This window comes from Giraffa tippelskirchi, chromosome 4, assembly GCF_054371585.1.
Source record: "Giraffa tippelskirchi isolate mGirTip1 chromosome 4, T2T-mGirTip1v1.2.pri, whole genome shotgun sequence".
NCBI classification, from domain to species: domain Eukaryota; kingdom Metazoa; phylum Chordata; class Mammalia; order Artiodactyla; family Giraffidae; genus Giraffa; species Giraffa tippelskirchi.
In genome coordinates, this window is record NC_137278.1 from 34769359 (window position 1) to 34797001 (window position 27643).

Here is a 27643-nt window from a genome sequence, read left to right on the forward strand (position 1 = left end):
TCACCAACTCCCGGAGCTTACTCAAACTCATGTCCATTGAGTTGGTAATGCCATCCAACCATCTCATCCTCTGTCATCCCCTTCTCCTCCTGCCTTCAATCTTTCCCAGCATCAGGGTCTTTTCCAATGAGTTAGTTCTTCACATCAGGTGGCCAAAGTATTGGAGCTTCAGCTTCAGCATGAGTCCTTCCAACGAACATTCAGGATTGATTTCCTTTAGGATGGACTGGTGGAATCTCCTCGTAGTCCAAGGGACTTTCAAGAGTCTTCTTCAACACCACAGTTCAAAAGCATCAATTCTTTGGTGCTCAGCTTTCTTTATGGTCCAACTCTCATATCTATACATGACTACTGGAAAAGCCAGAGCTTTGACTATATGGATCTTTGTAGGTAAAGCAATGTCTCTGCTTTTTAATATGCTGTCTAGGTTGGTCATAGCTTTTCTTCCAAGGAGCAAGCGTCTTTTAATTTCATGGCTAGTCACCATCTGTAGTGATTTTGGAGTCCCCCAAAATAAAGTCTGTCACTGTTTCCAGTGTTTCCCCATCTATTTGCCATGAAGTGATGGGACCGGATGCCATGATCTTAGTTTTTTGAATGTTGAATTTTAAGCCATTTTTTTTCACTCTCCTCTTTCACTTTCATCAAGAGGCTCTTTAGTTCCTCTTCACTTTCTCCCATAAGAGCAGTGTCATCTGCATATCTGAGGTTATTGATATTTCTCCCTGCAATCTTGATTCCAGCCTGTGGTTCATCCAATCCGGCATTTCACATGATGTATTCTGCATGTAAGTTAAATAAGCAAGGTGACAATATACAACTTTGACATACTCTTTTCCCAACTTGGAACCAGTCCATTCCCATGTCTGGTTCTAACTGCTGCTTCTTGACCTGCATACAGATTTCTCAGGAGGTAGGTAAGGTGGTCTGGTATTCCCATCTCTTTCAGAATTTTCCACAGCTTGTTGTGATCCACACAGTCAAAAGCTTTGGCATAGTCAGTGAAGCAGAAGTAGATTTTTTTTTTCTGAAATTCTCTTGCTTTTTCTATGATCCAATGGATGTTGGTAATTTATCTCTGGTTCCTCTGCCTTTTCTAAATCCAGCTTGAACATCTGGAAGTTCTTGGTTCACGTACTGTTGAAGCCTAGCTTGAAGAATAGTATTTTCATAGAGGATGCCTTTCTTTAGTATGGGAGAGTCTAGTTCATTGTTTCTTGTTTACATTATTTTCTATCAAAAATCTCTACATTCTCAAGAAGTATTATAAATTATGTATCTCTTTCTCTGCCTTCAAACAAAGATTATTTGATCACCTCCTATGAGTCAGGCATTGTGTCTGGAGCTGGGAGTATAGTGGTGCATAAGACATGGATCTTGACCTCAAGGAATACGGACAGATTTTTAATTCATATTATTCACTGGCCATGAGATTTCTAAAGTCCTTACTGGTTCTGCCCCCAACAGAACTAGAGCCTTCACAACATGAGAAAACATCAATTCTGGGCAGTGAGAGGAGTCAAGAAAGACTTTGAAGAACTGAGTGCCTAGAAAAGAATGGTAGAGCTGGGGACAGGAGAATCATTCAGGAATAGGGTGAGGGTAGAAGTCTAGCTGCTTTGCTTCAAATTTCAGCAGCCCAGCTATCTCCTCAATTCCAGACTTTGTGCCTGGGGAGAGAAGGGACTGAGAACACATGGCTGTGTTTTCAGAGGCACTAAGTTATGAAAAACATATGCTTTTGTTGACTTGTAAACCAAGCTGTGGATATTACCAAGAAAATCTTGAGCAGATTGGAACATCCTGTTATTCTAAAGTGGTTCACTTACTGCTGTTTTGAGCGATTACTTCTTAAACCAGGCTCACAGGTCAGATCTATCTCACTGCTCTGCACTCTTGGTTGTGGAAACTTAGTAATCAAAAGCAACAACTTTTTTCAAATGTCACAGTAAATCAGTGTTAGAAATAGGATTTAGAGCTCAGAATTGCTAATCTACTCCTTGCTCCAATGATCTGGGATGTTTTCTGAGAAAGAAACAAGGCCAGATCCTCCCACTGTTGCAAAGAACGTTTGATTTGTATGTATCAATGCCTGGCTGCACACTGCATTGCTGGGATCTCAGCCACATTCTCCCACTCTTCTGCCTTACCCAAGCCTGTCCTGGCCGATGGTGCCATTTGGTAGGCAGTGGCAGAAGGGGTCTCTCCTCCTCCATCTCCTCCTCTAAGCTACACTCTGAGGCTCAGAGCAGTTTATATCTGGTCCCTCGCAAGAGCCTCCAACAGTCCCCATGCTTTGGTTTCCCATCCTCCATTTTATCTCTGTGTCCAATGGCTCCCTATACCCCATAGCCTGGAGTCCAAAATACTTGACTTCCTATCCACCCTCTCCAAGGAGATTGCTCAGGATTCTCTGACATAGAATTCTCTTGAGTATTCTTGAACCCACATAAAACATTCCTGACTCTAAGCCTCTGCTTATCCTGATGGTCATCTCCAGAATACCCTTGTCCCTTTCCCATTTCCCTAAGACCTAATTTGTCCTCAAGGTCCAGCATATATATAATAAGTCCATTTTCTCCATAATGGCTCCCGTGACACATGGAGGCCACTGAGCTACCTGAAGACCGGCCACGCTATGTCGGACCCAGCACAATGTTCTGTGTGTTGCTGTTGGCCTTTCAGTGTGTATGCTCCATGTCCCCCACAGCATGAAGCTCCTGTGACCCAGAAAGAGGCTGCATCATACACCCCTTTCCATCATCTGTGCTCGATGTAGTACATAATTGCTGACAAGGTGATAGCCAGTGACATTTCTCCAGTCAGTTGGTTCCCTCTCTTGTCCATAAGACAGCTGGATCTGACATTTTATGCCAGTGAGTTTCCAAATGTGGTTGACCCTCTCAATTTCTTAGGAAACTTAAAAAAAATACTCTTGGGTCCAGTATATGATTGCTGAATCAGAATCTCTGTGCATGGGGTCCAAGACTACATTAAAGCCAGTTTACTAGGTAAGCATAATGTTCAGCCAGTTTTGGAAACCACTGTCCTAAAATGTCCTGCTAAGGTCTTTTCAAAATACTTTTTGTATCTATTTGCTTAATTAGTTAATTAATTAATTTTTAGAAGGAATATTTTACTGAAAGAAATTCTCCCTAAAAGTGAGAAAGTGAGGTTTTGCTAAATCATAACATTTGGGGAATACAACATTCATACCTTAGAATAGAGGAGAAGGGCATGGCAACCCACTTCAGTATTCTTGCCTGGAGGATCCCATGGACAGAGAAGCTTGGCAGGCTACAGTCCATAGGATCACGATGAGTTGGGCATGACTGAAACGACTTAGCATGCATGCATGCACGCACCTTAGAATAGATCCTGGAATTGATTTCAGCCTTGAATTATGAAGGTTCTTGAAGAAGACTGATCAGTGCTCAGAGTAGCTACATAAGGAATCAGTATTCTCGAATGACAGTCTGATAGATGCCAAAGATGGAGGCTCTATTCCTTGGTTTAACACATCACACAACACACACACACATATTTTTTCAACAAACCTATTTCCCTTTTTTCTGGGTAAGCAGCTATATACCCCAGCATCTGCTGCATGCGGTTAGCGATGGCTAGGTAACTGAGTTGTAGCCAATGGAAAGTGAGCTGATGTGATGTGTGATATGATGTGACTCATAAAAATCTTCCTATGCAAGGATCCTCCAGTGTTCTTTCCTCGTTGGCTGTCTGAAGGCAAAGGAGTCAAAACTGGAGAAAAGGATGGAGTCACAGAGAAAAAGAGGCTGGATCTTTGAATGACCAGATGGAAGGTTACTCGCCAACTGGCACATTCATTTTTGCTTTCACATGAGTAAGAAATATGTTTCTTTTTGTACAGCCCAAGGATTGGAGGTTTAATGTTACCCTGGGTAGTGTTACCCCAACTACCATATCGTGTAGCACAAGCCTAGTTACCCAAGTGTGTTCAATGCACCCAACATGGTTGGGTCAACAACTAACCTCCCCTGGGGGTGGGGTGCAGGATAAAGTTAGCCCTAGGCTGGCTGCAAGCCTCCCTGCAGCTGCAGGCTTCTCCCTGCACATCTGCATTACTGCAGGACGAGGGACAAGCTGGGGGAGGCAGAATGAGCTTTAAGGAGTGGGGGTCTAGTGCTCTAAGATGCTAGTTCCTCCTCCCTCTGGGAAGTTATGGACAGCAAGGGCAAGTGGCTTGTGAAAAGGCTTGAGCTTCATGGGCTTGTGTGTGCATGCTCAGTCACTCAGCTGTGTCCAGTTGTTTGTGACTCCATAGACTACAGTCTCCCAGGCTCATCTGTCCATGGAATTCTCCAGGCAAGAATACTGGAGTGGGTTCCCATTCCCTTCTCCAGGGGATCTTCCCAACTGAGGGATCAAACCCACATCTCCTGCATTGCAGGCAGATTCGTTACTGTCTGAGCCACCAGGGAAGTATCAAAGGCATAACAGAGTGGTGATTTAAAAAGACACATGGTGACTGGCACAATTTTTCCAGTGGTCATGTATAGATGTGAAAGTTGGACTATAAAGAAAGCTGAGCACCAAAGAATTGATGCTTTTGAACTGTGGTGTTGGAGAAGACTCTTGAGAGTCCCTTGGACTATAAGGAGATCCAACCAGTCCATCCTAAAGGAGATCAGTCCTGGGTGTTCATTGGAAGGACTGATGTTGAAGCTGAAACTCCAATACTTTGGCCACCTCATGCGAAGAACTGACTTATCTGAAAAGACCCTGATGCTAGGAAAGATTGAGGGCAGGAGGAGAAGGGGATGATAGAGGATGAGATGGTTGGATGGCATCACCGAGTCAATGGACATGAGTTTGGGTAAACTGAGGGAGCTGGTGATAGACAGGGAGGCCTGGCATGCTGTGGTTCATGGGGTCGCAAAGAGTCAGACACGACTGAGCGACTGAACTGACTGGCACAATGGCCTGGAAGGAAGTGGGGAGGATCTTCTTTGCTGGTGATGCTGGCCGGCTGGAGGTGTGAAAGAAGGAAGTCAGGGAGGGTAGTGCTGGGCAGGGAGAGGTCTTTAGCAGGAGCTGATGGTAGGGAATTAAGATGATGGATTTCAACGAGTGGATGAGGTAAAGGAAACTAACTCAAAATGAATAAGAGGTGTAGCCTAAAAAAAAAAATCCTAACCAAAATATTTTGTTAATTATAATTGCTACCATTTACCAAGTTTTCAACTACATGTCATGCACATTTCTTCACATATGTACATAGGAAGCAGACTAGCCTCGGGATCAAGGGAAAATTATTTCACCTCTTTAGACCTCAGATTTCTCTTATTAAAAAGAGGATTAATTATAGAATCTATCCCAAGGGACTGTTTAATGTTGAAATGAGATAATGCATGTTAAGCACTTGTTACAGTTACTGCCAGGCAGTGAGTACTCAACAAATGTTAGTTCTAATCGTTGTCTACAATTTCCATGGGTCTATGAGGAAGTTGTGATTCAACTTACAAAAATATGAATCAAATACAATTGTTTCAGGAATGTGCCTAGGGCTGCAAACTAAGGCTTGTTGGAAATCTCTGGATTTCCACTCTGGATTTTCACTCACTGTGTACTTCTCTATTCAGGCGAGAATAAGTAATGAAAATGTCCCTCTCATGCTGGTCTCATCACAGAAGACACTACACAAAGAGAGAGTATTGTGTATGTAAAATGGGGATTCTGTAGATGAGAAACAGGAACATATTAGGAGGAAAACCTTGCCTCTGTGGAGTTTCTGGGCTAAGTACATGAAGCCATAACTCTCAGCCCAACTGATCCCGTTTAAAAGATGTGTTTGTGAAGCACACCACTTGTCATTAAGACAAAGGATGCAGAGGGAACAGACATCTAAATATCTCCAGAGGAAGCATTTTCTTCTTGTTAGACTGTGTATTTAGTGAGAAGCTAAAAGACTTTATAATGATAATGCTAGGGAATGAAGCCTACATATGTGATAAGTTATGTACGTTCTATTTGGCTGTACGATGCAGTGATTTGTGGGGCACAGTTTGATCCATGGTGTTTCCAAATCCATCTCATAATGAGTTGAACTTAGTATCTGCTTCTGTGCTGTAAGCATGTCAAAGCTTAGCATGGTACAGGAGCACTGTGCTTAACTTACTAGGATATATCATTATAAAGAGGAAAATTAGAGTATGTCCCTGCAAGAGACTGAAAATTAGAATAAGGGGAGAGAACTTGTCCTTTTTTTTTTATATTTTGAGAAAAGGTAGAATTAGTTCTAGTGGTAAGAGTGGCAGTTGAATGGCAGGGCGAAGAGGGAAGCTGATGAGGTGGGGAGAGAATAGAGAAGGCAGTTATATGAGGTACAGGTAAAGTAACAAGATAACTTTTAAGCCCACAACAAGCCAGTATTTGAATTAGTGCTGTCCTTCACAATTACCTTGAGAACACACATCTGTATTCCAGGGATGTTACCACTGCTCAAAACATCTTGGGCACTTACTGCTCTTGGAGATTTCTCTTGTTACTATATATAGTAGGTTGTAAAGTTAATACCATTTCATAATGATGACAGACTATGGCATTATTTCCATCACTTTGCCTGTTTGTAAATGGACAGGAGAAATATCCCTCCATGGATCAATGCCTCCCTGTCAGCAGCCTTTATATACCTATGGCATATTCTCTGAGTCTTCACGGAAGGACTACTACGTGGTGGGAGCAATCTGAATATAGCTCTCAAGTGCCCAGTTCTGGATCTCCCTACTTACAAGGACCAGGGCACACAATTAAGATCAAAGTCTTTTTTACAAAGTGATCCTGACAGGACAGTGCCCAGAGACAAAGGAAGCACAGGTACCAGGCAAGTCTCTAAAGAAAATACCTTGTCACGAGAGTAACAAATGCTGTTTGGGTTCATCTGATGGGACACAGGCATTGCTTTGATATACAGAACTCTGTGTAGTAGTATTTCTTACAACGTGATTTTATCTGCTCTGTTAGACGCACGTTGAACAGAGGAGGAATGTTAGATGGATTTCAACAAGTGAAATTCTCACTTAATTCAACCAGAATTTGAGAATACAGCAATTTCTCTCGATACTTCATTCTGTCAACATGCATCTACTGGGCATACTACGTGTTAGGTATGGTACTACATGATCAGGAAACAGTGCAGTATAAGTCAGACCTGATTCCTGCCTCGTTGATGTGTATATTCAGATAATAAAAAAGGTATCACTGAGTGACAAGATATTATAGGAGTGTTTCTAGAGCCATGAGACTATATTGTAGGTATATTATATACCTATACTATAGGTATACTATATAGTCTAGGGATTTGGGGAGGCTTCTTTGAAAAGCTAAGGAAAAGCAGCAGTCAGGAAGATGGAAGGTGGAAGAACATTGCATGTGGAGGGAATGGCAGGTGCAAAAGTCTGGAAGTAAGAACTTACCATGGTGCAATTGAGTTGAAAGAACCTTAATGATGTTAGCAGGTAGAATAACAGAAGAATAGTATAAAAAGAGGCTGGTGAGATTATGGTTGGATAGATCACATGTGGGGCTAAATGAAGAGTTTTTTAAAGGAAATTGAAAGGCACTCTAAAAACCACAGAAGCCATGGAAGCATGTTAAAAATGGGAAATGATTAGATTTACATTTCAAAAAGTTTATTCCAGCTTCCTTGTGCAGACTGGACTGGGTGGGGATAAGACATGCAGGCAAGGAGACAAGACTGGATGTCACTCCCATGTCTAGGCAGGAACTAGTTTCATGTAATATCCAGGGGCTATGAGGAATGTCCAGAGCCTGGGAGCTCTTTAGGGCTAATCTTTAAGCACTAATAAAGTTGCTTTTAAAACTTGGTAATGTGCAGAGGTTGGGCAACTTTGGACCAGATGGTGGTTTGGGACAGCACGGGGAATGAAGTCCTCGCCTTCTAAAGGGCCGTGGCTGGGGAGCTGTCCAGGAGGCAGGTGCTGAATAGCTGAAGCAAGGACTCGCCTAACGATACTTCATGGGATGTGGGCAGATGGTAAGGTGCTAATGCCTACCTCAGGATCAGGAGGAAGGGAGTTAACCTTTGGTTTTGGGGTTTTTTTTTTAATCCATTTTCTTTTTCTCTTTCCCTCATTTATTTCCTTCCTCTACCTTCACCATCCTCCCATTTTCATTTTCTGGAGATCCAGGCAGCTATAGCACACTCTGTCTGAAAGTAAGAAGGAGAACGTGCTTTCCCTTATAAGAAGGCTACAGGGCATCGATGATCACAAATTCATAAGAACCCTAACCCCCACCCTAGTGTTTCATTGCTGGTTACTATTGCTAAATTGGCCATTTTAGCCTCTTCTGAGGCATTATATTGGGAGATATTATTATTACTATTAAATCATTGTTATTATTAGTAGTTATTACTAAGCATTTACTGTGCACTGGCAGTTCACCAAGCACTTTACTTCTCCAAGTCTAAGAGGTAGACTTTATTATCTCTGTATATTGAATATGGCTTGACTTAGAAGATTGGAGTTTGTGGTTTGCTCCCTTTATTCAATAAATTATCTAAGGCCTTATAACTAAGGGATGATGATGGAGGGTGTGGGAAATAAAACTGACTGATATGTACCATATGTAGATGCTTTTGACAGTCATTTTTCGTCTTATAATGATCTGTAAAATTGTATTGGTATTATGCTCATGTTGCAGTTGCGGGTGCAGTTACAGGCCCCGGGAGGTTCAACTGGCTGAGGTCACACAGCTAGTAAGTGGCTGAGCCAGTTTTTAAACTTGGGACTCTCTGGCTCTAAAGCCTGTGCTCTGCCATCCACAGTTCTTCAGTTTTATGGAGCAGCCACACATACAGTCAAGGTGGATTTTAGCATGTGAAAACTGCTCTGCCTCCTTCTCCTGCAGTTCCATTACCTCAGGGTCTGGATGCCTTTGTCTATCACCTCTAGTTCCAGGGAGGGGGAGGCCAGCATCCCACATCAGAGCATGTCAGTTGTGTGCAGGCTCCTGGTGCACAGGCCACTCACATAATTGCACATTTATTAGGTCATGAGGCATCATCCAACCAGGCTGGCCTTTGTCTCAATCCCCACTGGACAGTTTGGTCTCAGTATTAATATTGGAAATGTCAGGCTGGTAAACAGCTTTTAACAGGAAGAAGGGAGGCTGAGAACAAAGTCTCCTTCAAACAAAACTTGAGCTGACGGAAGTGAACAGAGTCAACATCTTACTGGCTTTAAATCCCCTGGAGTGGCTATGAAAGAGAGAGGACTAGCTGGATTGAGGAGAAAAAAACCTTTTGATTCATCTGAATTAATTTAGCATCTCCCAAGAGGGAGGACTCTGGCATAACCTGCCTGTTCTCCATCCCCAGCACACAGCCCCCACAATCCCAAAGGACAAAAGACTAGCCTAGGGTGAGGGCGCCCACACTGCCCCTTCTTCCACTTTAATTAAATCCATTTGTCCTGGGGGCGGCGCTGAGCCCTGGGATGTCCGAGAGCTTTGATCTTTAACCCATATACATCTGAAGGAGTGGGGAGCTGGTGCTCAGAAGCCGATGGCATCTTCCTGTGACAGTGCAGCTTGAGTTATGAGCTCTTGGAAATCAGCAGACTGAAGTCTGGGTGAAGAATTTGAGACTCAGCTTTATATTTACAAAGCTGGGTGCCAACTGGCATCACCCTCCCCTTTACCTTAAGCCCTTTGCCCTCATTTTTCGAAGGATCCACTAGGACGGCAAATTGTTCGGGGAGTCGAATGCAGAGGCTGCTCTGGATCGTACGGTTTGACATTTAGCCTGTTAAAGAGGGCTTAAAGATCCCTTCCAGATCCATTTACCGGGTCCATTTATATACATGACTCCCTCCCTGCTCCCTCACTTTTTGGTCTGGAACAGATCAGCACCAACCATTGAGGGTTCAGTGATACACAGCGGAGCATCATGTGAGCAGCCGGGGTGGTCAGGAGCTGCTTGCTTCAGACTGACTGCAGGTGGCAGACTGGTGCCATCCTGGGCAGACACGTGGCAGCCAAGCAGTTACCACTCCATTTCAGAGCCACAGGCATTAATGATCTTGTAGTCCAACCCTCTCAGTTCAAGATGAGGAGACTGAGGGCCAGAGGAGTTCAAGGTTACACAGGTCATTAGTCTTAGAAACTAACTAGGAATCTGGGCCTCTGGCAGAAGCACTCCCTTGTTTACTGAAAAATTCTTATTCACCTGCCTCGGGGACCAGACTTCTAGGAGCACTGGACTGGGGTTGGCTGGAGCTCCTGTCCTCACTCCAGTGCTGACCTCAGTGAAGGAGAACCTTGTTGAAGGACAGGAATAGGGATACATGAGGTATATCCCACCTATGTCACAGGTTTTCTTGTTGCTAATAAGGAATAACTAAAATGTCAAATGGGAAAGTAAGGCAATATCCATTAATTAAGAGAAAATGCCATATACATATAAAGCCTGATTATCATCATATGAGTTGTTTGGTTTTACTTTCTCCTACAGATACCAGAAGGAGCCAATCAGGCCAGGCCAGAGATGTGAGAGATGAGTGCTCATTAGCATGGAAATCCCTCAGAGTAACAGTGCCTCCTGTAGGTCTCCAGAAAGTGTGTGTGTGAACATTTGTGTGTGCGCATGTGTATGTGAGATCTGGATAGAAGGAGTGGCAGGAGGGCAGACAGGCCCCCTCTTGTATTCTGGCTGACAGAGGAAGAGGGACAGATGGGATGGGTAAAGGCCCACCTGTCAGCCACCTCGAGGAGAGGCAGTACCGTCCACTGCCACAGGCTCAAGCCTTCCAGGGTGGCAACGTGCCAGATCATTCGGCTTTGTTCCTTCCCGGTTTTGTTCTCCACCAGCATCAAGGAGACATTTCCCTGCAGGACTCCACGGATGAGCCAGGACATTCGGAGCTGCAAGCAAGAGAAGAGTCAGAAGGACAAGGTGTTACTGTTGAAAGGAAACTGTAGGTTGCATTTCTGGAATTCTCAAGGATTTTGCTGGAGACTCAGCCCAGGTCTTCCTGTGAGGAGAGCCAGCCGACCATAGCCTGATTTTGTTCATTGTCTCCCATTTTCACCAAGGTTCAAGGAGCTGGGAGGGGAAACTGATGGGCAATTTCGCAACTTTATTCAGGTTGATGGCATCATCCTAAATTTCACAGACTTCTGCCTTCTAAGATCAGTGGGGTATTAAATGAACTTCCTAAAGAGGATTCAGAGAGTCTTGTCTGTGGTCCCAATTCACTTTGTGACCTTAGGCAAGTGATTTGGTGATTCAATTTCTTTTAGTGATTTAGGTATCATTGATTTTTATTCCTTTTAAAGACTAATAATCTTATTTGAATTTGTTAGCTAATTGGAGACCCTATGACTTGATACCTGTGGCCACTGGTGGGCAAAGGTGAGACAAGTATCTACCTATCAAGATTTTTTGATATGATATCTTTCAGAATGAGGGTGTACACTTTGCCTAAAGCAAGATACAATTATATGTTTTCATTGTGTCTTTATTAAAGGTTTCTATGGCATTGTACCCTAAGACATACGAAAGGGAATAACTAATTTATCTCAGAAAGTTTCAGTACAGTCATGCCCAGAGGCAGTATATACTATAAACAAGGTCTCTGGTCTTTGTGCTTAAAATAATAGAACTTGTATGTTTGATAGAAACAGTCTATAGCAACATTTAAAACTTAGGACAACTACAGCATATCACTGCCCTAAATATTCCTGTTCAGATCCTTGTAATAAAAATGGCTATATAGAAAGGAAGATAATATATGTCTTATGGCAACCTGGAGTTTTCACCAGCTATGGTGCCTCCTTTTCTCTGATTCTCATTGTCTGAAGACACGCTTCTTTGTAAATCACTACTCCTTTTCTCTCAGTCTCTAAGTTCACAGTTGCCTCACAATTTGATTAAAGAGGTTACATACCATGAAGCACTTGAAGCAGAAGACCCCTCACTCTGTTGCATACCAACCCTTCACTAACAAGCCACCCCTGGCATTGCGGTGCCCATGTGCTATTCTACTTCTGAGAGCTGAGCCTGGTGAGCCCGGTCTGTATAACTATAACCTCTTCACTTCTACCTTTCCCATCTCCCTGCATCCTGTGTAGCAAATACTTGTCTCCACTGCACATCCCTAGCATAATTTCCCAAATATGTTAAATTTTTTCAATGGCTCCACTCAGCTTTCTTGAGCAGTCTGGATACTACGGTTGGAAATTTTAACCCTACTCTTGCTAATGAAGCTCCCTCTGCCCTCAGCTCATCATCCTACAGTGCCCAGCTTGGGATGACGCTTGCCACATACTTTTGCTCCTTTTGCTCCCTGGCCACAGAATAGTGCTGATTTGGACCATTGGAGCCTCAGTGTCCAGGATGACTGGTGATACTTATTCATCCACTGGTGATTTCCACAGCTGATTTCTTAACACATGAAGTACAATGGGTGTTTCAAACTCTTCCTCAAACATTGATTTTGTCACCCTCTGGTCCCCAACACCCAATTCATTTTTTGATTCCTGTTTTACTGATGAAGGTTTACTATATCAAGTGCATTCTCCTTCAACCTCTTTTTCCCCACAGCATAAGTATCTATTTATCCACCTTCTCTTTTCCTTTCCTGTTTTAGAGGAAGATGTACCCTCCGCTTTCTTCTATGTTAACCCTTTCTCTTTTCACCCTGCAACCTCTGTCCTTCCTTTCTTCAGCACCTTTGAAGTCTCTCTACTTTCTGGCTCCTCTATCTACAAACAAGATCAGGTTTCACTTCTCCTGAAAAAATATCCTTTATTTGATCCTGCTGGCTGCTCTAGCTTACAATCTATTTCTGTACATCAATTCAGATGTTAACATCTTGGAAAACTGGTATGTAAACACTGCTTCAATTTCCTTGTTGCCCATTCTCATAAATCCTTTTACCCTGTCTTTTATCCTCATTAGTCTAAAGTAGCATTCACCATGTCCTTTACAGCTTACTCATTGTACTCCACATTCCATAGCCTCCAAACGTGCCTCTCTATCCATTCTTCCTCCCCTCTAAATTCTTTTGTATCTCTCTGTCACATCTTCCTGTTTATCACTGCCATCTGTAACTCTTCAATGGTTTCTCACTCTCTATCAATTAATGGCAAGCCATTCACACTCCTCTATAATCTAGGCAAATCAACTTTCTAGTCATTCAATAGATGTTTATTGAGTACCTTTGCTGAGCCACATGTATCATCCTAGGATGGTCTAAGAGCTCTGGAGTCTGAGAGATCTGGATGCAAAACTTGTTCCTGCCACTTCGGTAAATGTGAAGCTCAGTTCTCTATTCTCTAAGATGGGAATTATTTTAAACTTACAAGGTTATAGAGACAATTGAATGAGGTAATAAATTGTGGAACAAAAGGTTAAAAAGGAATTCTGGTTGAAGCACGGAGGCAATAGATACTGCATTTCAATGGGAAGTCTGACAGCACAGTGAGGTACAGGGCTTTCAAGAGAGGTGGATGAAAACAGGGTACACAATTCTTTATCCCTCGTCCATACCTTGGATGTAAAAATAAGTTGGTGGCTGACTACCGGGAGAGAGTTTTGGGAAAGTGCTTCTGAGTGTGAGTTCCACCTCACTTTGAGGAAGGCTCTCTCTTCACCCCAACTGACGAGAGAGTGGTTTCAGTGATCCCACATCAAGTACTCGACATTCACACCCTACAATCTGGGAGCACAGTGGATTAGTGTCTATCTCTCATCTGGAAAAACCTGAAGTATGAACAAGAGGGTGGTTAGCTTCTCTGATGGCAGAACAGAAGCAGAGTGGCAATTTTGGGTGGCTTGCATTCCCAGGGTTTGCTGAAGCAAAAGGGAAAAAAAGCCTGAGGGCTTCACATAGGCTACACTAGAGTGAGCTGTGTACAAAGGAGCCCATGTCAGTCATTTCAGATCTTACCTAAGAGGGCTGTTTGGAGGGGAAAATATAACTCAGCAGAAAGCAGCTGCAAGTATACTGAGATGCTCAAGGGCAGGGGAAGGACTAAGTGACCACCTGGATGGGAGAGACACATATGCCCTAGCCAAGGCAACAGATGCCCAACCATAATGGAGGGTCTGGGGAAAAAGCAGTTCTCCAAAGAAACCACAAAAATCTCCCCTGTAAGAAATAGTAAATCCTTAAATACTTGTCATGTCTGGAGAATACCAATGAAGATCACCACAACGGTCTGGGCCAAGTAAGAGCTTCCCTTTTCCCCTTATCTCTTCTCCTTCCCCAAACTTAAGATCTTGAAGGGTCAGTTAGTAAGAAGAGGAGGAGAGTTGGGTGATGAAGAGAGAGATCAAAGACCACCCTCTCCCTGATTTCAGGCTTTTCATCTGCAATAAGGCCAAGCGTGGTGGGTGGAGGGGAAAGGACGAAGCCCTGACATCAAAGTGAGAGGGGAAGTTTTGATTTCTACATAAGCCTGTGTTTGGGGTTTTGAAGTGACTTTAGGTCTGCATTACCTTAGAGTGACCAGGTAAGTAGTGGGATCTGCTGAAGTTTTTACCCAGGAGTCCACACATGGGGGCTCAATGAAGTGGGTTTCTAGATCCCCCCCACTAGCCTACATGCCAGATTTGCACTTGCCATTCATTTTTCTGCTTCTGTGCTTTTGATCTTTCCATTCTTCTACCTGCTCTTTCCTTGTTGCCACTTATAAAAAATAAACCTTTTTGTTCATGGAGCCATTTCTTATCTGTCTCAGAAATGACCTCCCACTGGTCTGAAATCTCATAACTGAGGCTGGTGGGGCCATCACGGGGTATAGCTCTGCCACCTTGTCTTCCCTCCCTACCCTCAGCCCTCTTGGGCCACTAGTTCCTTCAAGGCAGGGACTGCTTTATTGACCTTGAATTCATAGTATTTGTCAAGTGTACGCACATGACAGGAACGGATCAATGTCAAAAGGAACAAAAATGTACACATACACAGGAAAACCCTCCTCTTTAACAGGTCCTCCTCTCAGAGATGCAAACCAGCTCTGCGTCCTGTGATGCTCCTTAGCATTTTCCTGAATTCCAGGGGTTGGGTTCTAGGAAAGCGGGGAGGGTCTACCCACTTCACAGCCAATGACTATGGTCAAAACTGCATACCTCTTGGCTGCTCTTAGGAAACTACATTTGAAGTAGATTCTGCTAGTGGTATGTGCAAGTTGGTGAGATATAGTCCTGTCTCATAGACATTGGGTGCCACTGGTCAGTGACTGCTGAGTTTTCTCCATCTTTCTGCACTATTCACTATATTTTATGACAGTAAGCCTGGGCAAGAGAGAACTGGGCTGGCTGCCAAGAGATGGTGCTAAGGATGGCGTTCTTAGCTCCTGAGGCGGTGCCCTAGGATCCCTCTTGAAAGAGACAACCATCTACTCATTCAGCAAATAATTATTGCATATCTACTCTGAACTGATTATGCATATCTTCCCTGCCTTCAAGGAGTTTATTATCTAGTGAGGAAGTCTGAATTTAAATGAATAATGGCAACTGTGCTGAGTATGGCAAGAGGGAAAATAATCAGAGCCACTTGACAGTGTAGACATAAGACAGTCAAGTCAAGACACCTGACATAAGATAGTCAGGACTTGGGTTAAGATGGCCACTTGATCCAACTGTTCAATGCTATGGATAAAGAAAAGAATTAAACTTTCATTTTACAGTTTTCATTTAGAAAACATATATCTATAGTCAAACTCAAGCCAAGGGATGCACTGTCTGAATTTCAGCAAACTCTAGTTCGAGAAACCAATGCAAAAGGTTTGGAGTAAGATTGCCTACTAGTAGCCAGTGAGCAGCTAGCAAAGCTTGTTTTTTGGCCATTTATGTTTTCACCCACTGAGTGTTTGGTAAGATGATGTATCCAAGCAGATGCTGTTCTTTCTCAAGATACAGGCAGCGTAGAACCTATGGTCTTTCACTTAACCATCTTCACCTGTACTTTTCCCAGTGATTCCAGATTCTGCATCTAAGAGTCAGTCAGTGCATTGCTACTCAGGGAGTGATCTTCAGACTGGTATCATCCATGTTACCTGGGAACTTGTTAGAGATACAGAATCTTTGGCCCGACCCCAACCCTACTGCATTAAAATCTGCAGAGAAGCCTGGTACTAGAGAGCAGCCTCTAGGGCCTTGTCCTTGTGCTCCTATGACTCATCCCATTTCCTTTCTAGAAAGTACCAGAAGAATCTTTGTATCAACATTCATTCTCCGGTGGCTTGTCAGACTATCTTTGTTTCCTTGCCTGTTGACAATGGGATTACTTGGAGTTTGTGCTCCAAGGCCAACAAAAATCAACTGTATGACTTGAAGCCAACCACTTACTCTTTCTGAATCTTTGTTTTCTTAGAGACAAACTTATGATAATAACCATATCTTCCCTGATAGCCTTAAAAGGTGGTTATAAAGATTGAATGAAATAAAGAACATGTAAGTAGAGCTCACACTATGGTGAATAAAATGGTTAAACAGGGGGTTTTCAACCTTTATGGCAGACTAGAATCACCTGGATGTTTCTTGCTCCCCCACACCTTGTATTCCACCCCCAGAGGCTCTGACTTAATTAGCCTTGGATAGCTCCTGGGCATTGGCCACTCTTCAGACCTCTCCAGGCGATTCTAAAGTGCAGCCTAGGCTGAGACTACTGGGGAGAGGGAGCTACTTTGTGCTGGAAGCAGCCTGGCCTTCTCGGTGGGGGATCCATTTTCGTCTTGGACTTTGAGTAAGAAGCAATATTCATAAATAGCTAAAAAATGACTTATGATGTGCCCACCATCACCAAGGTAGAGAGAGTTTTTCCTGCAGTGGGGGAGGGATGTATTCCTCAACAGAGGGTCCTCATATGGCTGCTATATTACCCCTGGACAAAGACTCAGAATGACCTTGAGAGTGAGATTTGTGGGCTTAGAGTGAATAGGGATGATCTGAGGATGCAAACAGGACCACAACTTTCATCTTGGACCTATAGCGTAAGGTCCTCTCCAATTTCTTAGAAGGACTGGAGGACTGATGTCAGTTCTTACAGAATATCTCTTATTAATTACTTGTATCTAAGGACATGACTTAGTAACTGAGCATGCAACTATACAGAGGAACTATATGTGATTCCCAGAACAAACTGAAGGCTCAAGTCCTTTTCAAATTCTTCCATTTTCCTTATATAGCCCTAGGTTCAAAAACCCTTTTGATATCACTTTATACAGATACTCAAATCAGGTAGACTGGTTTGATCTTGACAGTTAAGTTCAGGCACCCAGAGAAGGCAAAAAGCAGTTCTGGAATTTTATCTTAGTAAGACCAACTTCTCTCTAGGTTGCCTATAGGATAAAGCACTTCGTTAACTGACTTTTTATTAAATATTAGAGAGCTGTACTAGGGACTTGTATATATTCTGTCTCATTTTACACTCAGAACATCCTTTCCTACAGAAATTATCGTACCCATTTTTTTGGATGTGGAATCTAAGACCATGCACGTCATGCATGGTCACTAAGCCCATATACCGCAGATCTGGATTCCAAACTCTGTTCTATGCTCTTTCTACCATGTCTATAGCACTATACAAGTGTAACATATTATGGTGATACTTAAATCTTTTGGGTGTGTTATTGTGAAGGTTTTCTAGATACTTGTTGCTCAAAGTGTGGTCTATGAACCATCAGTGTTGGTGTGTCCTGGGAGGTTGTTAGAAATTCAGGGTCTCAGGCCCTACCCTAGACCTGCTGAATCAGAATTTATATTTTAACAAGGTATTATCACAGAAATAGCCTCATATTGGGGAGAATAATGGAGATAGTGGATTTTAAGCCATTTACAACCTTTTTTTTCTGCCCCTGCCAGAAAAATAATAGTTACAAATGTGTGTGTGTCTGCGGGTATCTCAAATGTATTCACACAAATGTGAGAAATGCTATACAAATCCTACATAATATTTATGGGATGTAAAACTTGTTGGAACCTGTAACAATAAAGTTTTTTATCCTTTCAAGACCCATTCTAATAGATATAGGCGATAAGTGACAGCTTTTGACTAATAAATTCTTTTATATGCTGACAGCAAATGAGACAAGTGAAAAGAGACAATGCCAGGAGCACGCCACCAGCAATTATATCTTCTGGCTCCAGCCAGCCCTTTCCAGGCCTTCCCCCCCTCTCTTGGTGGGCCCTGATAGACTTTCCAATTATGCACCACCAGTGTTTGTCATTTTATTAATTAAAGTTCTGTATGTAAAGCAGGACCAGTCTTGTGGCTAGGCTTAACGCTATTTTTTTCTCTCATGGCCCTATCCTCCTCCACAGGTAATTACCGCAATTTTATGTCTAGAATATGCCCCGTGTTTGCTATGAATACCTCATGGGCAACTTCACAAGATTATCTTGAACCCATAAAAAAAATCAGCATGGAATGTAGGCTGAAGTTAGACAAAAGAGACCCAATGTATCAATAATGTCCATTAACATGCAGCACTCTCAAACATAGGGAATGGTATGAGGGGGAGGTGCTGTGTTTCTTTGAATTTCTAAAGGGCAGTATATATTCCAGCAGTAGACACAAAACCAAGGACGGATGCTCTAGTGCATATTTCACTTTAACAGAAGAAAAAAGCACTTTTTAACAGACTGTGATGCTCAGAGATGAGCTTGTTTGTAGTGGGTGGGATGGGTACTCCCCCAGTATTCCCCACAGTGGGGGTCATCCAGCAGTGACTGGATGGCCAGGATTGGGGATGTTGTCAAGGACATCCAAGCTTTGAACGAAGGTTAAAGCTTCTTTCTAATCTAAGATGCCAGGGCTGTAATTCTGGGTGTGAACCTGTAATTTTGAGAGTTTTAATGTGGTCTTATTAATTTTAACTGAGACAATTGACACTGAAAAACCCAACATTTTGTACACCATCTTCTAATTCACCTGAAAAAAATAGATACCAACTCTCTAGCTATAAATAGCCTAATGGAAAATCAACCCAACTCAGCACGAGGCAGGCCAGATGTGGATTTCTGATAACAATCAAATAAAATATGCTGGGAAATACTTGCAGTTACAGAGGCTTAAGGAATGCTGGATTCCTGGCCATGTAAGAGACTTAAAAGATTGATATTGTTTCTGAAAACAGCACCCCATGTCTTTCCTTCTTTCTCAGGCATCACAATGAAGCCAGAGAACACTCAGCCAGGGTCATCCACATGCCCCCTTAGTAAAAACACAGCAAGCAATGAAGATTATATACAAAAATAATAACTGTGGGATCCCTGGCTGCTGAAATTACAAAGTTATGGCTATATTATTCCTTCTTTGGTCTTTTCTTTCTTTTCTGATTTTTTTATAATGAACATCTATTACTTTTGATAACTAGAACAAAACAAACTCAGCGTAAAAGCATATTTTTTGAAGAATAATATTGATCTAGGAAAGAATAATATTAAGCAAAGAAAGAAGATACAAAATGCTTATGTGATATGATATCAAATTTATATAAATCCTTTATCTATCCCTCTGCTCAAATCTACATTTATCTTTCTGGACAGAAATGTACAAGCATGGTGACAGGGGTTATCTTTGGAGGGTAAGACTGTGGGCAATTTCAATTTTCTTCTTTATATTTTCCTAATATTCTACAATGAATGTAGAGCACTTTTGTAATCAGAAGAAACAATAAATGCTATATTTAAAAAGGCATCAAGGGAGGATTCTGATATCACTGGAAAGTGGCAAAAGAGAGTGCCATCTTTTCACCACTTTGAGGAGGATCTAGTTCTCTTGCTTTGCAAGTGGGCTTTGCAAGGAAGACTAAGGGGAAGTGGGAGCTTCTGGGGAATGAGGTCAGGTCATGCTGTGGCTCTGGAATAAGAAAGAACATTTTTGTTTTTACTTACGACATAATATCGAATCACAAGCTGGAATCAAGATTGCCAGGAGAAATATCAACAACCCCAGATATGTAGATGATACCACTCTAATGGCAGAAAGTGAAGAGGAACTAAAGAGCCTCTTGATGAAAGTGAAAGAGGAGAGTGAAAAAGCTGGCTTGAAACTCAACATTCAAAAAACTAAGATCATGGCATCTGGTCCAATCACTTCATGGCAAATAGAAGGGGAAAAAGTGGAAGCAATGACAGATTTTATTTTCTTGGGCTCCAAATTCATTGCAGATGGTGACTGCAGCCATGAAATTAAAAGATGTTTGCTCCTTGGAAGGAAAACTATGACCAACCTAGACAGTGTATTAAAAAGCAGAGACATCACTTTGCCAACAAAGATCTGTACAGTCAAAGCTATTGTTTTTCCAGTCGTTATGTATGGATGTGAGAGTTGGACCATAAAGAAGGCTGGATGCCAAAGAATTGATGTTTTCGAGCTGTCGTGCTGGAAAAGACTCTTGAGAGTCCCTTGGACAGCAAGGAGATCCAACCAGTCAATCTTAAAGGAAATCAACCCTGAATATTTATCGGAAGTACTGATGCTGAAGCTGAAGCTCCAATACTTAGGCCACCTGATGAAAAGAACTGACTCATTTGAAAAGACCCTGATGCTGGGAAAGATTGAAGGCAAAAGGGGATAAGGGTGGCAGAGGGTGAGACGGTTAGATAGCATCACTGACTCAATGGACATGAATTTGAGCAAACTCTGGGAGATAGGAAAGGACAGGGAAGCCTGGTGTGCTGCAGTCTATGGGGTGACAAAGAGTTGGACACAGCTTAGGGATTGAACAGCAACAACAACAACAAATCTCAGGGCCTCAGTCTTTATCTGTGAAATGGGGCTAATCATACTCTCCTTATAGAGTTGCTGGGAGACTTTAGTAAGATTATGTGAGCCCAGTACCCAACTTACCAAATACATTTATCAATGTTAGTTCCTTCCTCCTGTATTGGAAAAAGCAGGCAGGGAATAACTTTAGAAATAAACAGCTCACACAAACAGAATAGGACAGGATGAAGGATGCTGTATTAAAGCTTTCAGTCCAGTGTTTTATCTTCCAGGTCCCCTAGAGGATTATCTTTCCAGTCTTGTGTGAAGAAAACAATGTTTTCTTTTGAGTTACACTGTAACGAGGTGATCTTGGGCAGACAACCTCCTCTGTGCCTCAGTTTCTCTGTGGGTGATAGATATGAGGCTGAGAAATAGCTTTAGAAATCCTTACACTGGGGAACAGGATCGACTCAGAGAAATGAAATTCCTACAACCTTCATAAACAGCCATCAGAAAGAGAATGGACTTCAGGCATCTCCAGGTGTCTGCAGGACCCATAGCCACTTAGGGAGTTTATTTCCTGGGAGAGTGTGCTTTCAACAGGTGGCCCTTGTGCATCCTGGCCGCATGAATGTGTTACAATGATCGCCACTAGTGGGAGCCATGAGGGCGCTTGATTAACAGATAGACTTGGAATGGGACCTAAACCTAAATCTCTGCCAAGTGCCCAGGAGGTTTTTTATTCACACCCGTGAGCCTTGACAGTAATTCTTCTATGCCTCAGTTTCATCATGTAATGGCTGAGGTATTAATTTTGAATGACTCAAAGGTATTAAATTAATTATGTCCGACTGTAATTACAATGACTGTTGATTACTTTAGCCCATTAGCATGTGTTCTGGCAGCATCAACCACATCGCAGGAAGTGGTGACAGAATGCTAGTTTCCAGCGGCTTCCCAGCTCTAGGTACTGATGTAAGAATGATTTTGGCCCCAGATCTCAGTAGGGCCATATTTGTTGGGTCCTTGAGACTCAATGAGGAGTCTCCTTGTTTGCGCTCATCCTGGACCATGGCCATGCTCACGATTGAGAGGCTGCACAATTAATTAATTAATTAGGATGAAGCAGGTTCGTTGGGCACATCCCCCTGGTGCTAATGATCGGCATTGTGCAAAATAATGCTCCCAAGTTGCCTGCATTGCTAATTGAGTCAGAGGAGAAATAAGAATATAGCCTATCTGAATTTATGTCAGCAGTGACTTCTTCACACCTATGCAGAGTAAGAAGAGGGATCATAATAATTGCTGCCATTCATAAAAGATTGAAGAGAATACAAAGAGTTTTTGCATTTTAATCTAATTCTCGCAGCAAGTATCACAAGCATTTTTATTCCCATTTAGGGACACTGGCTGACTTGAGGTCCTATGGCTCATTACATGGTAGTGTTGGGACTCACACTCAGGTGACCTGAGTCAAGTCCAGTGACGTTAAGAGTGTTTGCAGGGTTGGCCTAGGAGTTGGACAGATCTGTTCTGAATCCTGGTTCTGCCTCTTACTAGCAAGGGTGACTAGCAAGTCACTTAAGCTTTTGAAGTCCCAGGTTCTGCATCAGTAAATGGGGCAACAATTCCTTACAAGTCTCTTTTGGTAATGAGATAAGGCACAAGGCAACTGACATGCTTAGCACAGTGCCAGCCACATGGAAGGGGATCACTATTTTAAAAAAATACAGTAGTCCTCTTATCAACCATTTCACTTTCTGTAGTTTCAGTTTCCCAAAGTCAACTTCAGTCCAAAACTATTATATGGAAAATTCCAGAAAAAACCAATTCTTAAGTTTTAAATTCTGTACCATTCTGAGTAGCATAACGAAACAATGAAACCTCATGCTGACCCACTCTGTCTCACCTGAGACATGGATCATCTTTTTGGCCACTGTGTCCATGCTGTACATACTACCCACCTGCTAGCATAGGAAAAAATATAGGATATAGAGGGTTTGGTACTATCCGTGGTTTCAGGCATCTGCTAGTGGTCTTAGAACGTATCCCCCTCTTTGATGGGGGGGAGTACTGCACTCCTTTAGTTACTTTACGATTATTAAGGATCCCTCCCTTAACCCCAGACAAAGGGAAGGTTTCTTTCTCCTAGGAGTACAAAGATTTAGGGTGTTTGAGGGCTCTAGTCAAGAATTTTGGCTTGTGTTTTGTAACATAGCCAAGTGATTCATAAGTAACTTGGAGACCAGGACCTGTCATATTGGAAGTAAGTGTTCTTAATTTTCTGCTGAATAAACACTCTAAAAAGATCCCAGATTCCTGTGGTCTGTCTACTGCATGGCTGGCTGGTCACATGGTGGGTTTAAGAGGAACACTTGCTGGCTCACCGCCTGAGTGAGGACCTCCCGCCAGCCATCTGTGTGTCCAGCCAAGCAGCCCAGCCAAGTGCCATGCTACCTTTCTGGCCCTGTCCTGGCAGCTGCCATGCTTCTTGTCCTGAGGGTGAGGACCCCCACTTAACTCTCCAGACTGAGGGTCCTTGGTTAGGGCAGGTCCAGCCTTTGATCTTGGAGTCATCACAAAAGTCAGATACTAATAGTATCAGCAGCAGTTACCTACAATGCAGGAGCTGCAGGAGACATGGGTTCAATCCCTGGGTCAGGGAGATCCCCTGGAGGAGAAAATGGCAACCCACTCCAGTATTCTCGCCTGGAGAATCCCATGGACAGAGGAGCCTGATGGGCTACAATCCATGGGGTTGCAAAGAGTCAGACACAACTTAGCACATGTGTATACACACAGCAGTGGAGAAGCAGAAACCACACTTATTAAACATCCACTATGTGGCCAGATCCAGGCTGGGCACTTTTCTAACTTGTCTACTTGTTTCTCTCAACAGCTCTGCAGAGGACACTGAGGCTGAGAAAAGTGAGGTGACTTGCCCAAGGTCACCCTGCTAGAAAGTGGCAGGATTCTACCAAGGACTGTGGGACCTCAAGGAGCTGCTCCAAGCACCACACCACACTGCCTTCATGATGCTCCTTTTGCCCTGGCCCCAAATGACCAGCTGGGTTCCTCTAGACACAGGAGATGTTGTGCTTGTTGGGCCATGGGGCAGGAGGGAGGGAGCTGTCTGGGGCCACCATGTTGCTCTGACTTGCTTCAGATGTCAGCGTCACCCCACGGGAACCAGAGGGAAACTGTGCTTCCTGCCGGGCCCACCACAATGTCCTGGGCAGGGATGGACCACCCAGCTAGGTGTTGCATGGCTAGCATGGAGCTCTGTCTCTGCTTCTTCAAGGCTCCCCAAAGCAAGATGAGGAGGGGTGCAGAGAACAGAGGGTGTGAAAACAAGCCCTGAAGCCTAGCTGCATTTGCTCTTGATTTAGGCAAACACTGAAGCCTGGTACTATCCAAAGATGAGAGGGATTTGCTGCTGAGTTGGTGAGCATTCTGTCAGCGCAGTGGATGTCACAGTGTTAGATGAGATGGGAGTTGGATATCTAGTCCAACTCAGGTTAGTGAAGGGGAGCTAGGGAGGGTATTGCCCCAGTCTGCCCCTGAGCTTGGCACTGGGCCCTCAGTGTTTACAAAGAGGGTCTCTACGGTCACCAGAGGTGTCTGTGCAGCATCACTTGGCCACACAGGGGCAAAGGCTGTCCTAGGTGGACTCGGGAGGAAACTGCTTGTTCCTCCACCAGTCAACACTCCACAGATACCCAGGGGAGGATGGTGAATAGGAAGAGGGCAAGGTGCACTTTCCTTCCCCCAAGGTGTGCATGTGTTCAATGCAGAAGATGGGATGGATTCAGGACACAACAGCTTTATTCAGGATCAAGCTCGTGAAGCCTCTTGAAATAGCCTCTCCTTCCTGATTTGCTAAAATAAGTGAGAGCACATGGGGCTGAGAACAACGCACACACAGGACAAAAATAACACCTGGGTTCCCCGGGTGAGCGGCAACGTCCCTTTGGTTGCTTAGGAATTAGACACAGTGACCAGTCCCAGTTTGAGGAGAGATGAAGCGGGTAACTAGTCTGTTACAAAATGGTTGGTATGACTTTCCTCCCTGTCTCTGGAGATGAGGACCCCGTGGTGAAAAGGATGAGGTCTCTGGGTGAGGTGGGAGCCATGCCAGTCCTCAGGGATGCTTCCAAGGCCCATGTCAGCTCCCCGGAAGCTGAGAAGGTACCATCTGCCCCTAGCAGGGGCAGGGTAATGCGACAGAAAGAGCACGGGGCTCAGAGTCATAAGACGTGAGTTTGATCCTGATTTTGTATGTACTGGCTGTGCACACTGGGGACATTGCTTTCTTGTCCTGCGGAGATGGGCTGTTCTCTTCCCTGGGCTGCCCTGCATGCACCCTGACCCAGATCATAGGCGGGAAAACCCCTGACACATAGGATCTGCTTCAGGAAGTGAGCTACATAGAATATTCTCAGCATCTTTAGCCCCTGCTTATGAGGGTTTGGTGGGGTTGACAAAGGAAGAGCCCCTCAGCTTTTGTATTTTCCCTTGCCCCAAGTCATCCTGTAGTAATTATGATTACTCTTATTTTTCTTTTCTTGACCATTCCAAAGGGGATTTTGCCATTGAATTAATAAACTGTTAAAACCCAGCAGTCTCAAAATTCCTCTCCTCTTCCTATCTGGAAATCCTATTTGTCTACCCAAGGGGAGGGAGGGAGGCCAGCCTGACTAAGCCCCATCAACAGAGCCATGACACTCACCAAGATGCGGGTTTACACTGAGATGCTGGAGAACGTCTCACCAGCCATATCCCCAGGAAAGGATGGGTTCTGTGCCCAGGAAAGAGCGCCAGCAGTCTGGAAAGCCTTACAAAATCAACCAGAGAGCAATTTGCTAAAAAAAACTCCCTGGCTTCCTGCCACAAGAGGCTCCTTCCCAGTGGGGCTTTGCACAGAATTTAATGGACAGCAGAGGGCAATTCCAGACGCCAAATGCCTCTCCCACCTTCCTCTGGCCATATTCGTTGATTTTAATGACGGAGTGGAGGTCTCCTTCCCTGTGGGCTAGATAGCCCACGTTGACATGGAGGAGTCCCGCTGGTCACCTTCTGCCCTGGTCTCAGCAGCTCCCAGTCGCTAATCAAAGCTTTTATCACTACAGGGCAGATACCAGAGACAGAAAGGCCAGGTGTGTTCCAGCCCCAGGGTGTGTGTGTCTGAGTGTTTGCACATGCATGTATGGCGAGGACAGAGGTGGTTGCAGCTTCAGCAAGGTCAGAAAACCAGTAGCTGGGAACTGGCCTGCCCTAGGGTGTCAGCACAAATTAAGTGGGTCACCTCCCACTTCCTGGGTCCCTTTCATTTCTGCAGCTCATAGAAGGAAAACTACTTCTACATTGTGGAGGGGGAAAGAGATTGAGGGAAGCCCACTTCCCCGCCCCCCACCCCAGGCCTTGTTCCATCCTGAGAACATGGTTTAAAATATTCTAGTCACAGTCAGACTATTCAAATAAAATAGAATTTCAAACCACACAGGGCTTGTTGAGACATTCAGTCTGCTAGGATGTGTGAAAGGCAGGGGGAGGGGCAGAGACGGCCCCTGCCACTCTCCCATCCTTTTTATTACCAGCAGCTGGAATGCTAGACACATCCCAGTGTGTCTCCCCACCCGGGGGACGGGGACGCGAGCAGTTCTGACAGCAAGTGAGCACATGAAAGCCACTGCGAGGCTCCCCTCCCCAGCGGCAACTTTAATTATGTGAACTGGAGCTCAGCAAAATTAAAATAAAATAAAATCTGAATGTGTTGTAAGTGGCTCCTCAGTTTCTTGCAGAGAATAGTTTGTGGGTAGGAGAGTGGGGCAGGGCTGGGCAGAGGTCTTTAAATATTCATGCCCCACATGCCACAGCGCAGAGCCATGGAGGCAGCAGCGTCTGCACCAAGGCCAGGCAGTGGAGAGAGGCGCTGGCAACAGTGGCTGCAGGGATCTGGAGGGAGGAGGCCAGAGCTGGCATACTTCTGAAATGCCCTGAAAGCTGGTTGGCACAAAGGTACACCCTGGCTATGTCTCCATCATCGGTAGGCACCTGACCTAGCTCCACGTGGCCCTCAGAGCGGCTCCCCCTTCTGTCTCCACCATCTCTGTCCCCCATACCATCAGTCAATTCTAACCCCTCCTTGGACTCACTTTCTAAAAAGGCAAGTTACATCACAATCTTTGGCGCCCCAGGTAATGGAGGATAGCTCTCAGTTTGGGTTCAGAATGAATTTCAGTCACAAGAGGCAAGAACACCTATGGCTAGTCACTCTTAAGTTTCAGTGTGCATCCAAATCACCAATGGTGGGGCTTGAAAATGCAGATTCCTGGGCCCTTGTCAGTGCTGGTTCAGGAAGTCTGGGGTGGGGCCCAAGAATATGCATTTGTCATATTTTCCAAGTGACTGGAGAAGCTGGAGAAACAAGCAGCTGGAGAAACACAGACCTACCAGTAGCTTGTAGCCAGATTTTCAAGGAAATGCATTGAAGGCAACACCAGTTTCCCTTTGGGATCCACTGATGATTGTAGTTTCTCAAGAGTATTTTGAGTTATTTGGCAATTACCTCAACTCTCTGGAGGCAGTGGACCAGGACTGTTAGGGTTTAGAGAAGATGCTCAGGGGTGGGTATCAGCTGGGAGCTCAGTGCTTCCAGCCTGTCCCCACGGGCCTGACTCTCACCAGAGACTTCCACCCATGGCTCTATCTAGTGTCCACCTTCCTGCACCGGGGCCCCATAGCCAGCGGAGGCCCCTTTAGAGTTGGAGGGAGGTTAACCTCACACAGTCCCACACAGCAATGCAACATCTGTTTCTCTGTCACCGACGTTCAGCCAACCTGGGAGAAGGAAATCAACTTCCTGCCTGCTGTATTTAGGATTCGAGGGAAACAGATGGCAGGGCTTACAAACCTGGAAATGC

At 44.1% G+C, this 27643-nt stretch overlaps 1 protein-coding gene across 1 annotated transcript in view; it reads right to left on the minus strand.

The window, feature by feature from the left end:
• The window catches only part of ALK (ALK receptor tyrosine kinase), a 759079-nt gene that overhangs the window by 93255 nt on the left and 638181 nt on the right, over positions 1 to 27643 (minus strand). The window contains exon 9 of the mRNA XM_081484296.1: positions 10754 to 10923. Within this exon, the coding sequence (XP_081340422.1) occupies positions 10754 to 10923 (170 nt within the window). The remainder of the gene's footprint in view (positions 1 to 10753; positions 10924 to 27643) is intronic.